At 45.5% G+C, this 24,394-nt stretch overlaps 1 protein-coding gene across 2 annotated transcripts in view; it reads left to right on the top strand.

Annotated features, from left to right (window-relative positions):
• Window positions 1-3,499: 3,499 nt before the first annotated feature.
• LOC121817953 (amyloid-beta A4 precursor protein-binding family A member 2-like) overlaps window positions 3,500-24,394 on the top strand; it is a 29,460-nt gene continuing 8,565 nt past the window's right edge. For both annotated transcript variants that reach the window (XM_042240803.1, XM_042240802.1), the window contains exons 1-2: window positions 3,500-3,630; window positions 11,907-12,101. In XM_042240803.1, coding sequence (XP_042096737.1) covers window positions 12,021-12,101 — 81 coding nt within the window. In that variant the 5' untranslated portion in view covers window positions 3,500-3,630; window positions 11,907-12,020. The remainder of the gene's footprint in view (window positions 3,631-11,906; window positions 12,102-24,394) is intronic.

Here is a 24,394-nt window from a genome sequence, read left to right as displayed (position 1 = left end):
CAGGAGGAGAAGGGGACGACAGAAGATGAGATGGCTGGCTGGCATCACGGACTCGATGGACGTGAGTTTGAGTGAACCTCGGGAGTTAGTGATGGACAGGGAGGCCTGACATGCTGCAATTCATGGGGTTGCAAAGAGTCGGACATGACTGAGCGACTGAACTGAACTGAACTGAAGCCCCTTCTTCTCCTCCCAGTGCTTCGTTTCACAGGGGAGGATGGGGAGTGATAGGTAGGATCAGAATCCACAGGCACCCCAGCCTCCAACTGCGATCTGGCACTCACAGGCACACCTGTTGGTGTGTGCTGGAGGGCCAGGCACTGCTCCCAGCCTTGTACATTCTGGAAATGGCAGTCAAGCAGCCCCACAAGACTGGGAGCTGACTGTGGCTCAGATCATGAATTCCTTATTGCAAAATTCAGACTTAAATGGAGGAGAGTAGGGAAGACCACTAGGCCATTCAGGTGCGATTTAAATAAAATCTCTTGTGGTTATACAGTGGAAGTGACAAATAGATTCAAGGGATTAGATATGATAGAGTGCCTGAAGAACTATGGATGGAAGTTCATAACCTTTGTATAGGAGGCAGTGAGAAAAACTACCAGCAAGAAAAAGAAATGCAAAAAGAAAAAATGGCTGCCTGAGGAGGCCTTACAAATAGTTGAGAAAAGAAGAGAAGCAAAAGGCAAAGGAAAAAAGAAAAGAGATACCCATCTCAATGCAGAGTTGCGAAGAAGAACAAGGAGAGATAAGAAAGACTTCCTCAGTGATAAATGAAAAGAAATAGAGGAAAACAATAGAATGGGAAAGACTAGAGATCTCTTCAAGAAAATTAGAGACACAAAGGGAATTTTCATGCAAAGATGGGCACAACAAATGACAGAAATGCTATGTACATAACAGAAGCAGAAGATATTAAGAAGAGGTAGCAAGAATACACAGAAGAACTGTACAAAAAAAGTCTTAATGACCCAGATAACCACAATGGTGTGATCACTCATCTAGAGACAGACATCCTGGAGTGTGAAGTCAAGTGGGCCTTAGGATGCATTACTAGTGGAGGTGATGGAATTCTAGCCAAGCTATTTCAAATCCTAAAAGGTGATGCTGTGAAAGTGCTGCAGTCAATATGCCAGCAAATTTGGAAAACTCAGCAGTGGCCACAGAACTGGAAAAGGGCAGTTTTCATTCCAATCCCAAAGAGGAGCAACATCAAAGGATGTTCAGTCTACTGCACAGTTGCACTCATTTCACATGCCAGCAAGGTAGTGCTCAAAATCCTTCAAGCTAGGCTTCAACAATATGTGAACTGAGAACTTCCAGATGTACAAGCTGGATTTAGAGAAGGCAGAGAAATTGGAGATCAAATTGCCAACAACATCTGTTGGATCATAGAAAAAGAAAGGAAATTGAAAGGTTGTAGGCAAACAATGAAAGATGCTGGGATTCTTGGCCTCTGGAGGAGAAGGATTCAATCCGGGGCAAGTGATGAGGCTTGATCGCTCAGAGCTTTTGTGTAATGAAGTTTTATTAAAGTATAAAAGAGATAGAGAAAATTTCTTACTTAGATATCAGAATGGGGCAGAAAGAGTGCCCCCCTGCTAATCTTTAGCTGGATGTTATATAGCTACTAGCAAGCTGTTAATTATAGAAAGGAGATGTCTCAAAATTCAGAGTGGCACCAGGCCCCTCACCCCACAACATGCATTTTGAGATAATATTGGCACCAGATGAGTCATCCCAGGCCATAAAACAGTTGACATGAATCTTGAAGAAAGGCAGGTTTCCAAGTAAATATAGAGTTTCATTAGATTAGGAGAAGGATGTATGAGTAAAACATATTGGTTTGTCAAGTTGGTTCTGAGTCTTAGGCAGAACTGACTTGAAGACAGAGTCTAGAGTAAATACATATTTCATTCCCATAGCTTAAGACAAACATTTCCATAAGAAAAATGCATTGGTTAGCACGAGGTTTGAGAAAAGTTAAGTTCAGGTGGAGCCAGGTATCACCATGGCAACACAGAATTTTAAAAGAAACCTCTTTTTAAACTTGTATGGAGAAGGGGAAAAAATCTAACACTTGTTTGTTTCCTGCTGCCGCTTAAGAGAGTGATAAAAAAAAAAATGTCTGACACTTGCAGCCTATTTCCTCCATTTGGAGATCCCTTTTCTTCCTGCCTGTTAGCATCTCATTACAGAAAAATATTTACTTCTGCTTCATGGACTATGATAAAACCTTTGACTGTGTGGACCACAACAAATTATGGCAAATTCTTAGAGAGATGGAAATACGAGACCGCCTTACCTGCCTCTTGAGAAACCTGTATGCAGGACAAGAAGCAACAGTTAGAACCAGATGTGGAACAATGGACTGGTTCAAAGTTTGAAAGGACTACATCAAGGCTGTATATTGTCACCCTGCTTATTTAACTTATATGCAGAGTACATCATGTGAAATGCCAGGCTGGATGAAGCTCAAGCTGGAATCATGACTGCTAGGAGAAATATCAATAACCTCAGATATGCAGATGACGTCACCCTTATGGCAGAAAACGAAGAAGAACTAGAGAGCCTCTTGATGAAGGTGAGAGTGGAAAAGCTGGCTTAAAACTCAACATTCAAAAAATGAAGATAATGGCATCCAGTCCCCTCACTTCATGGCAAATAGATAGGGAAACAATGGAAACAGTGATAGACTTTATTTTCTTGGGCTCCAAAATCACTTCAGACGGTGACTGCAGCCATGAAATTAAAAGACGCTTGCTCCTTGGAAGAAAAGCAATGACAAAGCTAGACAGCGTATTAAAAAACAGGGACATTACCAACAAAGGTCCATATAGTGAAACCTATGGTTTTTCCAGTAGTCATGTATGGATGTGAGAGTTGGGACCATAAAGAAGGCTGAGTGCCAAAGAACTGATGCTTTTGAACTGTGGTGCTGGAGAAGACCCTCCAGAGTCCCTTGGACAGCAAGGAGATCAAACCAATCAACCCTAAAGGAAAATCAATCCTGAATATTCATTGGAAGGACTGATGCTGAAGCTGAAGCTCCAATACTTTGACCATCTAATGGGAAGTACCGACTCATTGGAAAACATCTTGATGCACTGAAAGATTGAGGGCAGGAGAAGGGCACAGAGAATGAGACGGTTGGACGGCATCACTGATGCAATGGAGGTGAGTTTGAGCAAACTGCCGGAGATAGCGAAGGACAGGGAAGCCTGGCATGCCGCAGCCTATGGGTCACAAAGAGTCGGACAGGACTGAGCGACTAAACAACCTCCCCAAGGCACCTGCTACAGCTGGCTGAGATACCACAGCACCTAGAATGCGCCGCGACAGCCCCGCCTCCCGCCCTGCCCCTCCGTGAGCGCGGAAGGCTGGGCACCACCCCCACGCCCTACCCTGTGCAACCGGGAACTGTAGTTCTACAGCCCTGCAAGCCGCCGGCTGCAGCAGCTGAGACCACCGCTCCCAGAATGCGCAGCGAGCCCCCCCTACCCCTCGCCTTCCCTCCGGAGGGAGGTCCTGCCACGCAGAGAAGAGTGCGTTTTCTTCCCCAGCATCTCCTGCCTGCGGAGACAAAGCGAGGCGGGGAGCCCAGTGTGGTTGGAGTCACCCTGCAGACAGGTACGTCTCCACGAGATGCTGGTGGTGAGACTGGGTTTCTCGCTGACCAGCGAGCGGCTTGCACTTCCGGCAGCCCGCGCAGCGCAGCCTGGGGTTCCTGGAGCTCGGCTGGGCCAGCTGCCGCTCTGCGCACTCCTCTGGCCGCACCGTCTCCTTTGGTCCCCGCTCCGCCGCCAAGTGCAGTGAGGCTGGGGCGTGGGGAGCCTCCGTGGTTACTCAGATCTTTACGGACAACTCGTTGAAGCCCCACGCTGGGTGTCTGAAACAGTAAGTCCAGTTTAAAACAGAAGTACAGTACCTGGTACCTAGGGACCTGGAATTGCCTTTTGAAGGCCTCCTTTTTCTCTCTCCCTCTGGACTGGGGTAAATCTTCCCTGTGGACCCGGCATCTAGAGCTGAAAGTGAAGGTATTAGTGGCTCTCAGTCGTGTCCTTTGCGACCCCACGGACTGTAGCCCGCCGTGCTCCTCTGTCCATGGAACTCTCCAGGCGAGAATACTGGAGTGAGTAGCCAGTGCCTTCTCCAGGAGAACCTTCCAAACGCAGGGCTGGAACCCGGATCTACCGCATTGCAGGCAGGTTCTTTACCGTCTGAGCCACCAAGGAAGCCTGCCAAAGCAGTCTTAATAGACAAAAAAGGTATTAGATCACGGACTCTAGAGGAAAAGTCTAAGAGACAGTATGAAGGGCCAGAATGTTTGTTTTCTTTTTTTAAAGCACTCAAAACTGGAAACATAACTGACCTGTATGTAGAAATCCCAAAGATTGTGGTAACAAAATGAATTTTTTAAAAACCTGAGCCAACAGTCTTGCTAATAAATAAATGCATATCCTGTAAACAAAAGGATGTAATTAGTAAAAAGGACACGAATTTTACACATTACATTTCCAAGTCATAAGGCAATAAAGTTAGAAATAAGTAGGGAATTTAATTATCAACTCCTCAAAAAATTTTCAGTTTAAAAAAAAAAATAAATTTCTGGGTCTGGGTGCAAGTCCAAAACACAAACAGAGTACCTATAAATATCTGTGCTTGCAAATATATCCTAATCAGATATACGCAGTGAAGGTGAATCGAGAAAGTTCTCTGACTGGGAAGCTCCCTGAGTGCCCAGGTCCTGTTGGTTGAAGCTCTTGAGTGCCTCCTTATGAGTGGGAGCAGCAGGGAAGGGGGGCAGTGCTTGGAAATGGAGCTGATGCAGCAGCTGGTAGCAGAGGCCGCCCTCCTCCTCAGCCTGAACCTGCCTTCACAGTCCTCTCCATCACAGAGCCATGCTGCCGCCACAAGTGGGCTGGTGTTGGTGGACAAGATCACAACCACCCTGCAATAGCACATGGGGTGGGAACTGGCAGCAGCAGCTGCAGTAGGGGAAGTTAACAGCCAGGAAGAGTATATGATCTACCCTGTGCGAGGACTTGTGATCCCAGAAGTTCTGGTGAGGACTCGGAGCCAGGCTGCTTTGTCTCTCCTTTTCTCCACCATTCTTCCTGTGACTGGTGTGGAAATCCACAAACACATTAACAGTGCCCCTCTGTGGGCTGTGTCAACACATGGAAGTACACAGATGAAGGAGTGTTTTTTTAAATTTATTGATTTAGTTGGGGCATGTGGGATCTAGCTTCCTGACCAGAGATTGAACTCAGGGCCCAAACATTGGGAGCTAGTTGTCTTAGCCACTGGACCTGGCATCCAGCTTGGAATGGGTGTGCTAATATTAACCATATTAAGTGGTTGTGTGTGTTAATTGGCTACCGTTGGATGATAAACCACCCCAAAACCTAGCTAGCTCATGGTTGGACTCATGGTCAGCACAGTGAGCTTAGCTCAGCTGAGCCATTCTTTCATTTCACCTGGACACCAAGGTGCGTGTATGGTCTGCTGCTGGTTAACTAGGGTGCTCTACTTTTGGGGTTGAGCTGGGTGCCACCTGGGCACCTGGCTGTCATCCAGCAAGCTCATATGGGCTTGTTTTCATGGAGAGCAGGGATCCAGAGAAAAAGCAAAACATTCAAGATCTTTCCAGCCTAGGCCCAAAGCTGTCAGGGTCATACCTACTGCATATTTCTGGCCAAAGCACATGAGACTGAGAGGGTAACAGGCAGGAAGGCCAGGGGTCTCCAAAGAGAGGAAATAGCCTGCAAGTGTCAGCCTTTTATCTCTCTTAAGCGGCAGGAGGAAGCAAACTAGTGCTATTTTTCCTTCTCTATACAAATTTAAAAGGAGGTTTCTCTTAAAATTCTGCACTGCCATGACACCTGGTTTCACCTGAAGTTAACTATTCTCAAACCTAGAGATAACCAATGCCTTTTTCTTATGGAAATGTTTATCTTAAGCTATGCTAATATACTATGCATTTACCCCAAACTCTGTCTTCAAGTCTGTTCCGCTTGACAAACCAGTATGTTATACTCAGATATTGTTCCTCTAATCTATGTAAATGAAATTGTTTGTATGGTGATCTGCCCTTCTTCAAGATTCAGGTTAATCATTTTATGGCCCAAGATAAAGCATTTGGTGCCAAGATTATCCCAAAATACATCTTATGGGTAAGGGGCCTGGTGACATTCTGAGTTTTAAGACATTCTTTTCTTTCATTAACAGACTGATAGTGACTATATTACATCCAGCTGAAGACTAGCAGGGGGGTACTCTTTCTGCCTCCTTCTCATGCCTATGTCAGAAGCTTTCTCTATCTCCTTTATACTTTAATAAAACTTTATTACACAAAAGCTCTGAGCGGTCAAGCCTCGTCTCTGACCTCAGATTGAATTCTCCTCCAGGGGCCAAGAATCGCGGCATTGTGATTCAACAACAACCTTTCAAGACCAGCCTCACAAAGTTTAAAGGACAGATTTCTGTCTCTCCATCTTTTGGTTCACTTTTTACAGAACCAGCTGTAAAATCACATTGCAAAGGGCATGGATATAGGTAGAAAACACACAATCACTGTTTTTACAATCAGTATCATCATGCCTAAACAAACAAGTTTTATATATAGGTGCCAAGAGAAGTATTAATAAATTGTTGAAAAGCCCACAGAGCTATTAAACAGCTGGGATACACTCCATGTCACATCCACCTGATTCCACAGCAATCACTGCCAGTAGACCACTCTTCTCCTGCAACAACCCCAGAGTCCTGAGAAGGTGGCTGCTGCAACTGAATGAAGATTCCTCTGATTCTTCCCATCTAGCACTATTTAATATCAAAATAATGCCCTAAGTACAATGCAAAAGAATTTGAATAATTTAAGGAAAGCTCTAAATTTAGGAAATCAAGCCCAAAGGTATTTTTCCTTTCTAATCATAGAAGACATTTTAAAATATTAATACCTAAAATGCACTCCACATATTTGAAAATTCTTTTCATCACATTTTGCTATTTCTAGACTATGTAAATCACAAATGGACTATGATCTACCTGTCAGTTAAAGAATATATTTTTCAAATTAAGAGATCTTCAGAAAACGCATTCCATCAGCTACATTTCATGAAATCAGCTGAGTAATGGTAAGGGTTTTATCCTTTCCTTTCTGCAAACCAATTTTCCAGGACAAAAAAAAGATATGATCCAGTGAAGACTCACAGCTGACTTGTGGCAGTAACTATGCCAAAGCTTAAGAGGAGCCTAGCAGCCGTGGCTATACAAAAGGCCTAATTACAGATAAGCCCCGCAACCCCCATTCCACCTCCAACAAGGCTGTAGAAGGCTTCCCCAGTCCCCACAACCAGAGATATTACAGTACTACCAGACAGGAGGGGGGTGGATGCAAAAATCTCTGTGCTCTCCCACCTCCCTAGACCCATCCATGCCAGGGTCACGATATAGAACCCTGCTTTGGGGAAGCTGTCTCCTAAGGTGTCTGGTTACATGGGCCAGGGCCCTCAGTCTTATGTGCCCTCTAACAAACCAAGGGCACCCCAGCCAGAAGCATGACCTCCCATCATGCCCTGCAATAGCGGGAGCCAACAGAAGAGTCGCTTAAGGTCATCCGACTCACCCCTATGCCCTACCAAGGCACCCGGCCCCTAAGTCACCCAACAAACAAAGGATCTGGCCCCAAGTCGGCAGCAGGCCCTTTACTCAAGCACTGGAATGTTCACTAAGGAGAGCAGGCCAGCAACTTAAGGAGCCACTCCAGGAATCCACAGCCAGTGCAAGATGGCCAACCGTAGCACGTGTGAGAGGCCGGGGCCAGAGGAGGTGTTGGAGGAGTGTCTAATTTCCTCAGTTCTGTCTTGTCACAACAAAAACTTGAAGTGATGGACCAGTGCTACAGCTCCATGCTCCACCTCAGTTTTATTTAGAAAACAAAGGAAAATACATCCTTGAGGCGTGAGGGCATGCTGACCCAAAAGACGCGAAGAGGAGAGAGAGAGACCCCTGGCCCTCTGACTCCTCTTTTTATATGTTTTTCTCCTCCCCCTGGGCCTGCCCGATGTGAGCTGGGCTAGCCTCGAATGCTGTTTCTTCTGCCTGAGGTTCTCACTCTGGTCCTCTGCCCTTCCTTTGTTCTGTTTTCATGGGCTTCTCCCTTCCCTGTCTTTTAGCCACCGCCATTCTATACTCCATTTTCCTACTCTAACTACCTAACATTCCTCCCTCAAGAGATGGGAGGCCAAATTCTTTGGGAATATGGGCGTCAAGGTCTCTCTGGCTACTTCCTGCTGAACTGGGATGGTGAGGGGCATTGGGCCTCCCCCTCTTGCCAGTCTCAGGCCTCAGAGTCTTTATAGTGGTGTCCATCTAAGGGTGAGTGATATTTTCTGTGGTCGGCTATAGTTTTATATATCCTTGTTGAACTGGCAATGCATGTTGTAGCTTGTTGACTTGGGCAGAGACAAAACAAGCTAGACAGTTGATAATACATGGAGCAATCATAAGCAGAATCAATATGGTGATTACAAGGACTAGCAGGGGCATCAGCCAACTCCAAATTCCCATCACAGGAAGATCCCCCAAAGCGAGATTGTAGGCACCCAGAGAACTCTCCAGCTCGTATTTTGAGATCTTGTAGGGTCTGAATGTTTTTCTTGAGGACTGTGAGACTTTCTTTAACTTAGCTGGAGGTATTTACCCAGAAACAACACTTACCATTCAGATGGCTCAAGTCCCTCCTTGTTCAGGGCTCAGAAGATCTATCTCCTGTCTGTTCTGGAGTACAACCCCTGCCAAGCTGTGTTGGCTCTTTAGAGCTGTCCTGAGAAATCTTATCCCCAGAAACTTAATTTGGGGGGTATTTGTTAGAATGGCACTCATTTGTAGTTCTGAATAGGTATCTGAGATCTCCCAGGGGCTCACAGGTATATTGAGTGTCCTCTTCTGTTTTCTTCCATGGCTTGACTCAGTTCAATTCAGTCACTCAGTCATGTCCGACTCTTTGCGACCCCATGAATCGCAGCATGCCAGGCCTCCTTGTCCATCACCAATTCACGGAGTTCACTCAAACTCATGTCCATCAAGTCGGTGATACCATCCAGCCAACTCAACCTCTGTCATCCCCTTTTCCTCCTGCCCCCAATCCCTCTCAGCATCAGGATCTTTTCCAATGAGTCAACTCTTCGCTTGAGGTGGCCAAAGTATTGGAGTTTCAGCTTTAGCATCAGTCCTTCCAATGAACACCCAGGACTGATCTCCTTTAGAATGGACTGGTTGGATCTCCTTGCAGTCCAAGGGACTCTCAAGAGTCTTCTCCAACACCACAGTTCAAAAGCATCAAAAGTGCTCATCTTTCTTCACAGTCCAACTCTCACATCCATACATGATGACAGGAAAAACCATAGCCTTGACTAGTTGGATATTTGTTGGCAAAGTAATGTCTCTGCTTTTCAATATGCTATGTAGGTTGGTCATAACTTTCCTTCCAAGGAGTAAGCGTCTTTTAATATCATGGCTGCAATCACCATCTGCAGTGATTTTGTAGCCCAGAAAAATGAAGTCTGACATGTTTCCACTGTTTCCCAATCTATCTCCCATGAAGTGATGGGACCAGATGCCATAATCTTCATTTTCTGAATGTTGAGTTTTAAGCCAACTTTTTCATTCTCCACTTTCACTTTCATCAAGAGGCTTTTTAGTTCCTCTTCACTTTCTGCCATAAGGGTGGTATCATCTGCACATCTGAGGTTATTGGTATTTCTCCCGGCAATCTTGATTCCAGCTTGTGCTTCTTCCAGCCCAGCGTTTCTCATGATGTACTCTGCATAGAAGTTAAATAAGCAGGGTGACAATATACAGCCTTGATGTACTCCTTTTCCTATTTGGAACCAGTCTGTTGTTCCATGTCCAGTTCTAACTGTAGCTTCCTGACCTGCATACAGGTTTCTCAAGAGGCAGGTCAGGTGGTCTGGTATTCCCATCTCTTTCAGAATTTTCCACAGTTTATTGTGATCCACACAGTCAAAGGCTTTGGCATAGTCAATAAAGCAGAAATAGATGTTTTTCTGGAACTCTCTTCCTTTTTTCCATGATCCAGCAGATGTTGGCAATTTGATCTCTGGTTCCTCTGCCTTTTCTAAAACCAGCTTGAACATCTGGAAGTTCATGGTTCACATATTACTGAAGCCTGGCCTGGAGAATTTTGAGTATTACTTTACTAGCATGTGAGATGAGTGCCATTGTGCGGTAGTTTGAGCATTCTTTGGCATTGCCTTTCTTTGTGATTGGAATGAAAACAGAAGTTTTGCAGTCCTGTGGCCACTGCTGAGTTTTCCAAATTTGCTGGCATATTGAGTGCAGCACTTTCACAGCATCATCTTTCAGGATTTGAAATAGCTCAACTGGAATTCCATCACCTCCACTAGCTTTGTTCACAGTGATGCTTTCTAAGGCCCACTTGACTTCACATTCCAGGATGTCTGGCTCTAGGTGAGTGATCACACCGTTGTGATTATCTGGGTCGTGAAGATCTTTTTTGTACAGTCCTTCTGTGTATTCTTACCACTTCTTCTTAATATCTTCCGCTTCTGTTAGGTCCATACCATTTCTGTCCTTTATCGAGCCCATCTTTGCATGAAATGTTCCCTTGGTATCCTTAATTTTCTTGAAGAGATCTCTAGTCTTTCCCATTCTCTTGTTTTCCTCTATTTCTTTGCACTGATCGCTGAGGAAGGCTTTCTTATCTCTCCTTGCTATTCTTTGGAACTCTGCAATCAGATGCTTATATCTTTCCTTTTTTCCTTTGCTTTTCACTTCTCTTCTTTTCACAGCTATTTGTAAGGCCTCCCCAGATAGCCATTTTGCTTTTTTGCATTTCTTTTCCACAGGATGGTCTTGATCCCTGTCTCCTGTAGTGTCACGAACCTCTGTCCATAGTTCATCAGGCACTCTGTCTATCAGATCTAGTCCCTTAAATCTATTTCTCACCTCCACTGTGTAATCATAAGGGATTTGATTTAGGTCATACCTGAATGGTGTAGTGGTTTTCCCACGTCCAAGGTAAGAGAAACCCAAGTAAGATGGTAGGTGTTGCAAGAGGGCATCAGAGGGCAGACACACTGAAACCATAATCACAAAAAACTAGTCACGGTTGATATAATTCAGTCAGTGCAGAACACTTCTATCACAAGGATCCCTCAAGTTGCCTTTTACAGTCGTATCTCCTTTCTACCCACCCCACCTCTTATTTAATACCAGGTAATTACTGATCTGTTCTACATGTCTACAATCTTTGCATTTCAAGAATATTACATACAGTTCCCAGAGAAGGCGATGGCACCCCACTCCAATACTCTTGCCTGGAAAATCCTGTGGACAGAGGAGTCTGGTAGGCTGCAGTCCATGGGGTCTCGAAGAGTTGGACACGACTGAGCGACTTCCCTTTCACTTGTCACTTTCATGCACTGGAGAAGGAAATGGCAACCCACTCCAGTGTTCTTGCCTGGAGAATCCCAGGCGTGGGGGAGCCTGGTGGGCTGCTGTCTATGGGGTCACATAGAGTCGGACACGACTGAAGTGACTTAGCAGCTGCAGCACATACAGTTCCGGCAGGGAGCACGGTGAGAAGCAGATGGCTGCCTTTAACCCAGGGGCCCTCCAGGTCCTCTGACCTCCGGTGGGCAGGTGAACTGGGGGCCCCGGATGGCACCTCCTGCAGGCGGGCGAACCGGGGGACCCTGGGCCGGACCGGGGCCCCTGATTGGTAGGTGAACTGGGGGTGCACTCACTCGGACAGCTTGGGCTGTGTCTTGCGGGGCCTCAGAGCTCTCACCACCATCACCTGCTGGAAGCCACAGCAAACCTCACCCTAACCCTCACCCTCACCCTCACCTCTGCAGCCTAACGGCGGCGGCCGCTCAGAGCCCAGATCTCACTGACCAACGACCAGTTTCTTGGCCCAAGGCTGCAGGGCTTAGGCCAAGCCTCCACCAGGCCCTCGCAGGTGGGCGTGGATGCCTTGGACCCGCGCGGATCCGGTACCTGAGGTGACCACTCCTGTGTGGAGACTGACAAAGACCTTAATGGCGCTGAAGGTGAGCGGAGCTGCGGTGGGCAAAGGATAGAAATTAGCGGTTCGGCAGTTGGTGGTGGTTCTACCAAGACCTTGTCGTCGAAAGATATTAACAGAAATAGTGGAATAACTTACCGCATGCAGCCAATAGGAGCTGCCCATTGCCCTTTGGGTAGACTGTCCAGTTATAGGAAGCCTATGTCTATAATGTGAAAAAGCTGCTCTCAACTTTTCACTCAACCTTGTAAAAGGAAACGCACTCTATCTAGGCCTTCTAGATATGAAGAGGTTACTGAAGTATGAGAAAGTCAAATTAGAAAATCATATATCTTGTAAATGCCCATTTGTTTTTTTTTTAAACCATAGAAAAGACATATCTTCTGGAAATAATTTTTCTAAGTGGAGTTGTTTGACCATTGTAAAATAGTAAAAAAGTTACAGATTAAAAGTCACACAGACTTGATGCAACAAAGATTGTCCTAGATACATCAACCAAGGCAGAAATCCTAAAGGAAAAGACTGACAGATTTAATTACATTAAAATAGAAACAGACATAGCATTTTCTATCTCACTTATAGATAAAGTGATAAGCATGTGAATATCCAGGCTTCCCAGGTGGCACTAGTGGTAAAGAATCTTCCTGCCAATGCAGGAGACATAAGAGAGGTGGGTTCTATCCCTAGCTCAGGAACATCCCCTAGAGAAGGAAGTGGCTACTCACTCCAATAGTCTTGCCTGGGAAATCCCATGGACAGAGCCTGGCAGGCTACAGTCCATGCGGTTGCAAAGAGTCAGACATGACTTAGTGACTAAACAACACCAACAAATGTGAATATCCACACGAAAAGGCAGTAGTAAAAGCACAAGCATATGGGCTGGAAGAAAACCCACCAAAGCGCCTCTAAGGATGGAGGGAGCAGGACAAGGAGTGAGGCTGTTAGGGAAACACACAAAAGGAATACCAACGGAACATTTTATTCTCCCACCCCCCCATAAAAAAATCTGACGCAAACACGACAAAACATTCAATTTGATGAAGTCAGGCGGTGATGAAGTCAGAATGGATGTTAGTTTTCTCTGAATTGCTATGGATTTTGAAATTTCTTATTAAACATTTGGGGATAAAAGGCAATAATTAGAGAAGAATGTAAGCCTTACCACATTTAATACAGGTAAGTGTGTCCGTGCCTAGGAAGGGAATCAGAGGTTAATTAAGATGTTAGCAGCTTCTACCTCTAGGTGGAAGGATACTGAGCTATTTTACTTCTTTTGTATTTGTGTCTCTGCATTTTGTAAAGTTCTTTTGTAAAGCCAACACTTTAATATTTTAATCGAAAACAAGCAAGCAAACAAACAAAACCACATCCTGTTGACATACAGAAAAGCTCGAGTCAGACAGGACTTCATAGGTGAGTTCTACCTTAGAGGCCAGGAGAGTTTATGCAGGAAACCCTGACATCTAATAAACTGAAGCAAGGGACTCTACTAGATATTACACAAATTTCCTTAAGCCTTTAGGCCAAGTTACCTCATCCAACCAAAAAAAAAAAATTAAGAGTGGGATCTATAGAAAGGACCTTCAAATGTAAAATGAAGAAATAATGACTCCTAGCTAGGCAGAAGTTTTCCAATAATTTTTACCCATATCTCACACATCAGTGGGTTTCTGGCTTCTTCCCAAGTCATCTATTTATAGCACAGTAAGCAGCTCTACTCGGAGAAGGCGATGACACCCACTCCAGTACTCTCGCCTGGAAAATCCCAATGGATGGGGGACCCTGGTAGGCTGCAGTCCCTGGGGTCGCTAAGAGTCAGACACGACTGAGCAACTTCACTTTCATTTTCACTTTCATGCATTGGAGAAGGAAATGGCAACCCGCTCCAGTGTTCTTGCCTGGAGAATCCCAGGGACAGGGGAGCCTGGTGGGCTGCCGTCTATGGGGTCGCACAGAGTCGGACACGACTGAAGCGACTTAGCAGCAGCAGCAAGCAACTCTACTAGAGGCAATATTTTAGCAAGAGTCAAGTGAAAAGAAAATATAGATATCTGGCAACTGACCAAGTCTGTCATCGGGAATAAGGGCTAATTAAACCCATATTATTTACTGTTCTAATTAGACCACTGTTCAGTTCCATTTTCTACGCCAAATATCACCAAACAGAACTGTGTCCTGTCTATAACATAAAGTTTTAATTCATAAAAAATACAATAAGTAGTTTAATATATTCATCTGGGCTTTTAGGTTGGTGAGTTCAAATCATTTTAGGTAAACGATTAAAATATACACAGCTGAAATTGACTTTTCATTTTGTCACGATATACTGATACGTTGAATGTGAAAAACATCATCGTATATTTTTTTAAATTAAAGTTGAGAGTTCATTGCAATATTGTTTGAATTCCCACTCTTCCATCTATTCCACCTAGTTTATAGTTAGAGTCAGGTTCCTTTCCATAACTTCTCCACCTTTACTTACCAAAGATAAGTATTTTGATTCTAAAGTAACTAAAATAGGCAACTTGTATAGGCAGGTTTTTGATTTATCTGATTGACTCAGTAAGATTTTTTCCCCCTAAGAAAACAGAGAGAAAATGACATCTCAAGAGGGGTCCTCAAGTTTTTCTCCTCTCCATGGCCATGAAGATGGTTAGATTTTGCTTTGAAATGGCACTGATGTTTCCTACCAGCCAATCTTCCTGCCATCTCATCAATCTTCTTTTTCGAAAGAGTAGCGATGATATTCCCAGTTTCCACCTGCTTTTCATCTCTTCCCGGTGATGCCAACAGTATGATGATAATGACACAAACATTTAGAAAAACAGAACCTCTCTTGGACCTGAACAAACTGTCACAGAGCCTTTTCTGAACATTTATATTTGTGTGTTTTCTTCCTCATAATGACAGAGAACCTGCTTCCCTGCAACTTTTAGCCTTCTAGAGCAGTGGACGGTGAGTCTCCATCTTCTGCTACAGAAGAACTCTTCTTGAGATTTCTCAAACTAGCTGGTACCTTCAAGAATGCAGACAAGGTCAAATGCTGAAAAGTGTTATGCAGGCTAAAGTGTTGAGAGTCAGCTCTGCCTAGCACTGAGGAAGTCACTGGTATATTTGTGAACAGTTTCACTGTCATGATGAAACAAACAAAAACGAGAGCAGGCAGTCGGGGGGCCAGGAGGCAACTAAAGGAGAAGGGACCGTAGTGCAGCCTGGACAGCGGGGTTTTCTGTTTGTTTTTCTAATCCAAGTGACTGACTTAAGCTTTGCTTGCCAAGGCACGCATTTCGAAGATGGCTGTCTTCAATAAACACACTGCCAGCTACACAACTGGATAAAAAAGCTGGGCTCTACCTCCCCCTGCTCCATCCCAGAATGAGGCACCTTATTGCAAGCAAGTAATTTCTTGTGTTAATTATTTTTTAAAAAATGGAGGTTTATTTGGTGAAGCTGTTGAAAAGTCCTGGACTTGGGGATGAATTCAAAAGTCAAAGAGAAAGAAACAAATCTAATATGGAGTTAGATTTTATTGTTGTTGTACAGTAGCTCAGTCCTGTCTGACTTTTTGCGACCCCATGGACTGCAGCACGCCAGGCTTCCCTGTCCATCACCAACTCCCAGAGCTTACTCAAACTCATGTCCATCGAATCAGTGATGCCATCCAACCATCTCATCCTCTGTCCTCCCCTTCTCCTCCTGCCCTCAATCTTTCCTAGCATCAGGGTCTTTTCTAATGAGTCAGCTTTTTCACATCATGTGGCCATTATTGGTGCTTCAGCTTCGGCATCAGACCTTCCAGTGAACACTCAGGATTGATTTCTGTGGCGGTTTCACACTGGCTAATCCTCACACACAGGATGATGAGAGACAGTGCAGGCAGAGTCGCAGAAGAGCAACTCCCTGAGAAAACGCTGTGTGTGTGTGTGTTACTCAGTCGTGCTGGACTCTTTGTGACCCTACGGACTGTAGCCCGCCAGGCTCCTCTCTCCATGGGATTCTCCAGGCAAGAATACTGGAGTGGGTTGCCATTCCCTTCTCCAGGGGATCTTCTTGACCCAGGGTTCGAACCCAGGTCTCCCTCATTGCAGGCAGATTCTTTACCACCTGAGTCAGCAGGAAAGCCCAAAATCCATGAAAGTGAAAGATACTCAGTCGTGTCTGACTCTTTGCAACCCCATGGCTGTGCAGTCCATGGAATTCTCCAGGCCAGAAAACTGGAGTGGGTAGCCCTTCCCTTCTCCAGGGGATCTTCCCAACCCAGGGATCAAACCCAGGTCTCCCGCATTGCAGGTGGATTCTTTACCCAATGAACCACATATGCTGAGTGCATATTTGTTGGTAACTTATAACCTTTAACTAAGAGCAGTAAAGCAAGACGGAGATCAAAACTCTGGGATTAAGGGTCCTCCTGGAAGTCTGGAGGTAATCGCATGAGAGTTGTAAAGAAAGGCCTTTGAGGATAAGAGAGTCTGTTCTGCACGCAGAACAGTATCTAGCTAATGCTGACACGTCAGCCAGAACTTCTAACTTAAGGGCAGAGGGAAGAGCAAGCAAGGAAGAGAGAATGAGTGAGATTAAATTCCAGGAGACATTCCTGAGAAAGCAGCAAAACAGGGTTCCCCCAGATTTCCTTTAAGATTGACTGGTTTGATCTCCTTGCAGTCCGAGGGTCTCTGAAGAGTCTTCTCCAACACCACAGTTCAAAAGCATCAATTCTTTATGGTTAAATTCTCACATCCATACATGACTATGGGAAAAAACATAGCTTTGACTACACTGACCTTTGTTGGCAAAGCAATGTCTCTGCTTTTTAATATGCTGTCTAGGTTTGTCATAGCTTGTTTTCCAAGGAGTTAGATTCATTCTTCCCTATTACATGAACATGGACAAGTTTCTTACCCTAAGTTACTTTCTTGATGTGTGTGTGTGCTAAGTCACTTTAGTTATGTCTGGCTTTGTGTGTCTCTCTGGACTGTAGCCCACAGGGCCCCTCTGTCCATGAGATTCTTCAGGCAAGAAAACTGGAGTGGGTTGCTATTTCCTTCTCCAGGGGATATTCCTGACCCGGATTGAACCTGAGTCTCTTATGTCTCCTGCATTGGCAGGCAGGTTCTCTACCACTAGCACCGCCTGGGAGGCCCACTTTCCTGATAACTACTTCTTTTTTTTTGGCTGTACCTCATGGCATGTGGGATCTAGTTCCCTGACCAGGGATCAAACCTGCACCCCTTACACTGAAAGTGTAGAGTCTTATCCACTGGACCACTAGGGAAGTTCCCTCTAGATAGTTACTTTAAAACGGTGCTGGGGTGGGGAGAATGTATAGATAAAAATCAAGAAAATGTGACTGAATGTTAGCAATTGGTGGAAATCTAGGTTATAAGCGTACAGTACTTACATGCTTCTTATTGTTCTATCAATATTTCTGTAGGTTTAACTTTTTTCAAAAGAGAAAAATAACACTGGGAATAGTGGTCATGGTAAAGAACGGTAAATAGTGGAGAAATAAAGCTAGGGGTCAAGGATCCGCCTGCCAATGCAGGAGACTTGAGAGACACAGGTTCAGTCCCTGGGTGGGGAAGATCCCCTGGAGGAGGGCATGGCCGCCCACTCCAGTACTCTTGCCTGGAGAATCCCATGGACAGAGGGGCCTTGTGGGCTGCAGTCCATAGGGTCGCAGAGTCACAGGCAACTGAAGTGACTTAGCACACACATGAGGGAGGGGCATGGTTGACCATTGCAAAGGTCTTGGTGTAGGAGTCCTTTGTTCCCACAGCTGTCCAGGTAGATCAGGTCACAGTATTCCTATAGACCTCCAACAGGACAAAAGTTATTCTCTGCTCTGCCACTTTTTATCTCTATACAAAAGGAAAAGTGTTTTACCCTTAAAGGTCAGAGCCTTCGGGCTCTGCGAATGGGCTATCCTGCGTATTTCAGGCTATGGCAGCATTCTTAATGCACACAGTAGAACACAAAGACTCAACTAAAAGAAACAGATTTAATATGGAGTGAGATTTATTCTTCCCTATTACATGGACACGGACAAGCTTCTTACTGTCTCTAAGTTTCTTGCTTGATAGTTAAAAGTAAGAAAGAAGAAGAAGCTATGCCTTGCACCTTCCCTAATTATTTTGTGAACAGTAGTCATGGTAACAGATATAAAAGTTCTTTGCAAACAGCAGAGCCCTTCCTGGGCACAAAGGGTCACCCGTGTGATTATTTGGGCATCACCAAGTGGTCCTAGATCACCTGGCCAAGCCTCTTGCCTTCGGCGGTCTCAACTCCAGCCAATCTCTGCTGCCACAGCCACCTTAACATGCATATGCATGAGCGGCTTCCTGGCTTCTCCGCTCAGAGCATCACTGCAGACACACAGACCTGCTCCTGAGAACTGGAGGGCAGAGCAACTCACACAGCAGACTCCTGCCTGCCTGCTTCTCAGCGCCGTGTCTATCCCCTCCTGATCCCTGGTGGCCAGCCAGCTCCCATGAAACCACCAAAGGCATCTCAGCATTCTAGAAGCATCCGGAGAAACACCAACCAGCACAACTTCTTTCAGGAGTCCCTGCTGCTCAGGTGAGCCATCCTGCCCATCCACCGAGCACTGAAGGCAGGTGTGTGAGGAGGGAAAGCCTGGGTCCCCCTTGCTTGCATCTCACCAGAGGACCAAGTCCCTATCCTGCTGTGTTCTCCTTCAGAATAAGCTCAGAAACTCCTTTTTCCAGGTCCTTATCCATCAAGAGAGGCAACCTCAGCCATGTGCAAAGAGGGTAGTATCTCTGTCTGCTTCTGATCGGCATCCAAAATCTTACACCCCAACCTGCCTTTATTGCTGGCCAAACCCACAGATGTGCTTTATCTGTTTTTTCTTCTTATGCCCTGTTTTTTCTGTTTTTTCTTCTCTTTACTCCATCAGCAATATCAAGAGAGAACAGATGATACATCTGTCGTAAATATGAAGTTTCTGCTGGAATATAGACTGGTTAGAAATGGGGGAGTGTTACTCGAATTTGTTAAACATTTACAAAGGTATATTAAAACCTCCGTAAATTTAGAGAAAATGGAGAAAATTCTCCATGGAGTAAGACAGTCTGAATTAGAAAAAACAAAGGAATTATTTCCGCTTACCCTGAAGTGCTTCCTTGAACAAAATAGCCACAGCACAATACTCTATCTGCTCCTGAAAAGTTGTATTAGGGTGCGTGTGTCCTTTTGAATTAAACACCGGAAGCTCAGCTCAGGTGCTCTGTGCTGCCCTAGATGGGTGGATGGGAGGTGGGAGGGAGGAAGGTCCAAGGGGGAGGGGATATATGTATACTTAGAGCTAATTCACTTCCTTGTACAGCAGAAACTATTACTGAGTCCAGACTAACTCAGTTCACCACAGGACAGGCTAATGAATCTGAGAGAGGAAGCATTGAGGCAAGGAACAGATTTTAGTTGGGGAGCCAGCTGACGGAGAAGATGCCAGGCTAGTGCCTCAAAATAACTTTCTTGTCAGGGCCTGGTTGCCAGGTTCTTTCATACCTCAGAGATGAGGGGTGGGGGAAGGTGAGGAAACCAAGTAAAAAGACTATTCAGTCCTTGCAAATGTCCCCTGGAATGGGAAGCCTCAGGCAGGGGGATGTGCTTCACTTGCTTGCTGTCCTTCACAGGTGGGAGGGCAGCTCAGGTTATCTCCCTGAGGCAGGCCATTATGTAGGGTTAATAACAAAAAAGGGTTAAAGTCACAGAAACAGATGCAACATAAATTCAAAATTAACCCTTCCTGGTTACAAAACTAACACAACATTGTAAAGCAGTTATATTCCAATAGATATATAATATACAACATTTTCACTGGGAATAAATATTGCTACACGTTGGAAAGTTTTCTCCTTAGTAGTAGTTCAGTCGCTCAGTCATGTCCGACTCTTTGCGACCCCATGAATCACAGCACGCCAGGCCTCCCTGTCCAACACCAACTACCAGAGTTCACTCAAACTCATGTCCATCGAGTCCGTGATGCCATCCAGCCATCTCATCCTCTGTCGTCCCCTTCTTCTCCTGCCCCCAATCCCTCCCAGCATCAAAGTCTTTTCCAATGAGTCAACTCTTTGCATGAGGTGGCCAAAGTACGGGAGTTTCAGCTTTAGCATCATTCCTTCCAAAGAAATCCCAGGGCTGATCTCCTTCAGAATGGATGGGTTGGATCTCCTTGTAGTCCAAGGGACTCTCAAGAGTCTCCTCCAACACCACAGTTTAAAAGCTTCAATTCTTTGGTGCTCAGCTTTCTTCACAGTCCAACTCTCACATCCATACATGACTACTGGAAAAACCATAGCCTTGGCTAGACAGACCTTTGTTGGCAAAGTAATATCTCTGCTTTTCAATATGCTATCTGCTGCTGCTGCTGCTGCTAAGTCACTTCAGTCATGTCCAACTCTATGCAACCCCATAGAAGGCAGCCCATCAGGCTCCACCGTGCCTGGGATTCTCCAGGCAAGAACACGGGTGGGTTGCCATTTCCTTCTCCAATGCATGAAAGTGAAAAGTGAAAGTGAAGTCGCTCAGTTGCGACCCCATGGACTGCAGCTCACCAGGCTCCTCTGTCCATGGGATTTTCCAGGCAAGAGTACTGGAGTGGGGTGCCGTTGCCTTCTCCTAGATATGCTATCTAGGTTGGTCATAACTTTCCTTCCAAGGAGTAAGTGTCTTTTAATTTCATGGCTGCAGTCACCATCTGCAGTGATTTGGGAGCCCAGAAAAATAAAGTCTGACACTGTTTCAAAGGACTCATTCCAAATAGGAAAAGAGTATGTCAAGGCTGTATATTGTCACCCTGCTTATTTAACTTATATGCAGAGTACATCCTGAGAAATGGTGGGCTGGAAGAAGCACAAGCTGGAATCAAGATTGCTGGAAGAAATACCAATAACCTCAGATATGATGACACCACCCTTATGGCAGAAAGTGAAGAGGAACTAAAAGCCTCTTGATGAAAGTGAAAGAGGAGAGTGGAAAAGTTGGCTTAAAGCTCAACATTCAGAAAACTAAGATACGGCATCTGGTCCCATCACTTCATGGGCAATAGATGGGGAAACAGTGGAAACAGTGTCAGACTTTGTTTTCTCCTTCAGCTCAGTTCAATAACTAATACCCTGAAATATTTGCCCATGTAAATTTGCTTAGCTAATTTCTTGTTCATAGAAATGCATAGAAACAGCTGCCTGTTTCCCATCGTTATCTCAGGTTTCAAATGAATCCAAGCAAGATTGAGGGGGGATGGGGAGAGTCACTAGATGAGAGAGTATGTTTTCTATTTATTTTACATCCAGAGTTACGGGGCAGAAGGAGTCCTTTCTTCAAAATTAAGCTGATTATCTTAGTTAGCCTGTAAAAGAAATTGTTTCGCCACCAAAGATGCTGCTCTTCAGGAATCCTACATAAGTACTTTCTTGGTTGCCTTCATTATGGCTGCTGATGGCATATTTTAACCTTTGAAGACTCTGTCTTTCACTGACCCATCAAAGTAAAACCCAGTGAATGTGTTCCAGTGTCTGCTAACACTGCTGGATTCTTTCTCTGAGGCCCAGGATCCCTCCTCCCCTTCCACACACACCACCTTCATCCAGATGACCCCTAGGCAGCAAGAGGATGAACTTACCCAGGGCAAGATCTTGGCCTGAAGCAATTCTACTAATCCGATTTCCTCCTTAATGCCCTGATGCATTTGCAACTTGGAGGACAGCTTTACTGTGGATGAAATAGCGGACAGCCATAATCCAGAACAAATCTTCCAGAATGTATGGTGAGCACAGAGAAAAAGAGAGAGCTGGGCATTCAGGGAGAGAAAGATTTTTTATAGGAAGAAAAAAAGGGACTGGCTATAGAGAGAAACCAGTGCTCTCCGTTTATAGCCAACTCTTCTTACACCCTATCGATGGGATATTGTGCCCTGAAGGGAGGGGGTCTTAGTTTATCTTTAGCCTGAAGCGGGGGTCTTGCGTCACACAGTTGGAGGGACTCTCACAGTCGAGTGGTCACGTAGTCTTGAGAAACTGGCACCAGCAGGGAAAACGGGACACTGCCTTAAGGAGAAACAGGATGCCAGCAGGGCGGTGTGGCGACTGTGGCTTCATCTCCTGTCTGTCAGGTCAGCACAACGGGCCACTTTTAAATAATACGCTACGAGCCCCAACACAGAACATACCTGTTCCAGAAAGATCTCACGGCAAACATTCGCTGCCAACCCTGGACCACAGGGCGGAAGTTGAGGGCGCTGAGGTAATGGCCTCGACAGAGCCAGCTGGCTATTGCAAGCGTATATGTGAGTGCCAAGTGCTCCAGGCCTGTCGGACTCTTTTCGACCCCATGGTCTGTAACCCACCAGGCTCCTCTGTCCGTGGAATTCTCCAGGCAAGAATACTGGAGTGGGTTGCCATGCTCGCCTCCAGGGTATCTTCCCGACCCAGGGATCGAACTCCCATCTCTCATGCTTCCTGCACTGTCCTTTGCGACTGGTGCCACCTGGGAAGCCCCATATGAGTGGTATCATATGGCATTTGTCTTTCTGTCTCACTGACTTCACTTAGTGTGATCGTCTCTAGGTCCATCCACGTTGCTGCAAGTGGCATTAAAGTAAAGTAAAAAGTCATTCAATCGTGTCCGACTCTTTGCAACCCCATGAACTATACAGTCCGTAGAATGCTCCAGGCCAGAATACTGGAGTGGGTAGCCTTGCCCTTCTCCAAGGGATCTTCCCAACCCAGGGATCGAACCCAGATTTCCCGCATTGCAGGCGGATTCTTTACCAGCTGAGCCATAAGGGAAGCAAGTGGCATTAGCTCATTCTTTTATGGCAGAGTAGTATTCTGCTGTATGTATGCACTACATCTTCTCCACCCATTCCTCTGTTCAGGGACATTTAGGTTGCATCCATGTTCTGGCTATTGTAACTAGTGCTGCATTGAACACTGGGGTGCGTGTATCTTTTCAAAATAGAGTTTTCTGTGACTTCTGAATGACACTAAGGAAAACAAAACAACCTAACTGGTCACCTTTGGAGAATGATTATTTTGAATTTTGGTAAATATCAGAAAAGACTGAATCAATTCAGCCTCCATTTCCACCACCAGTCTGCTGAAGCATGGAGGACAGGGGACAGTGTTCTCCTCCGCTGTAGGAACAGTCCTCAAAATCTCAGTCAAGGGAAATTCTCTCCGACAAATAATCGATTCAGTGTCTTCAGTGAGTAAATTGCAAGGGTAAATAGAGAAGTAGAAGCCGACGAATTGAATGTGATGTACTCAGTGTTGATGGCTGGGTGCTCAGTGGAAAACGGTTAAGGAGAGGTGAGGCCGTGATGACCACATGATCCAGATGGTCAGGGCACACATGGCGGGGTCTTGGTCTCTGAAAAGCACTGGGGAGGCCTCAGGGGAGGTCGGCTCAGTCTATCTTCTTACCTGACTGGGATTGCCAGGGTGTTTTATATTCGTGTATCAGGGCTTCCCAGGTGGTGCTAGCGGTAAAGAACCTGCCTGCCAGTGCAGGAGACATGAGGCATGAGTTCAGTCGCTGGGTTGAGAAGATCCGCTGGAGAAGGGCATGGCAACCCACTCCATCCCATGAACAGAGGAGCCTGGTGGTCTGTGGTTCACGCGGTCACAAAAGAGTCAGACACGACTGAAGTGACACGGCATATTTGGCTAAATTATTTGCCTTATGCTGTTGTTTTGCTTGAGGGTTATTTTGACAATTTAAAAAAATTAAAAGAAGTTCAGGAAGTCTTGAAGGTGAGCAGCCAGCCTGGTCCTAGGCGTGTAAACTTCTCCCCTTCCTGCGACAGTAGTCACTGTCTCTCATATTTTCTTAGAATTTTATTGTAAATTTACCCATAAATAAACTTGTGTATTTGGTTCTGTGCTTTCTAAAGGGTACACTGGAGGTTTTTTTGGGTATGTGTGATTTTTTTATTCTGTTTTCTTTCCTGTAAGGAACTGTGTTAGGTCAGATCCTCTGAGAAGCAGACCTAAGGCAGGATTAAATATGTGTGGACATTGTTGAGGGAGCAGCCTGTAAGGAAACTGGGGAGGGAGAGTGTCAGGTGGGAGGAGGCGTCCGGTGCAGCCCAAGGAAGGCAGAGGCTGAGATGGTTGGATGGCATCATCGACTCAATGAACACGAGTCTCAGCAAACTCTGGGAGATAGAGAAGGACAGGGAAGCCTGGCATGCTGCAGTCCACAGGGTTGCAAAGACTTGGACATGACAGAGCAAGTGAACAATAACAATAAGGAAGGCAGAGCTGCCTGGAGGTAACGCAGGCCTGTGGGCAT

The sequence above is a fragment of the Ovis aries genome, chromosome 25, assembly GCF_016772045.2.
Source record: "Ovis aries strain OAR_USU_Benz2616 breed Rambouillet chromosome 25, ARS-UI_Ramb_v3.0, whole genome shotgun sequence".
Classification (NCBI taxonomy): Eukaryota; Metazoa; Chordata; class Mammalia; order Artiodactyla; family Bovidae; genus Ovis; species Ovis aries.
The sequence above is the reverse complement of the archived record's forward strand: the minus strand, read 5'-3'. Positions and strand labels throughout refer to the sequence as shown.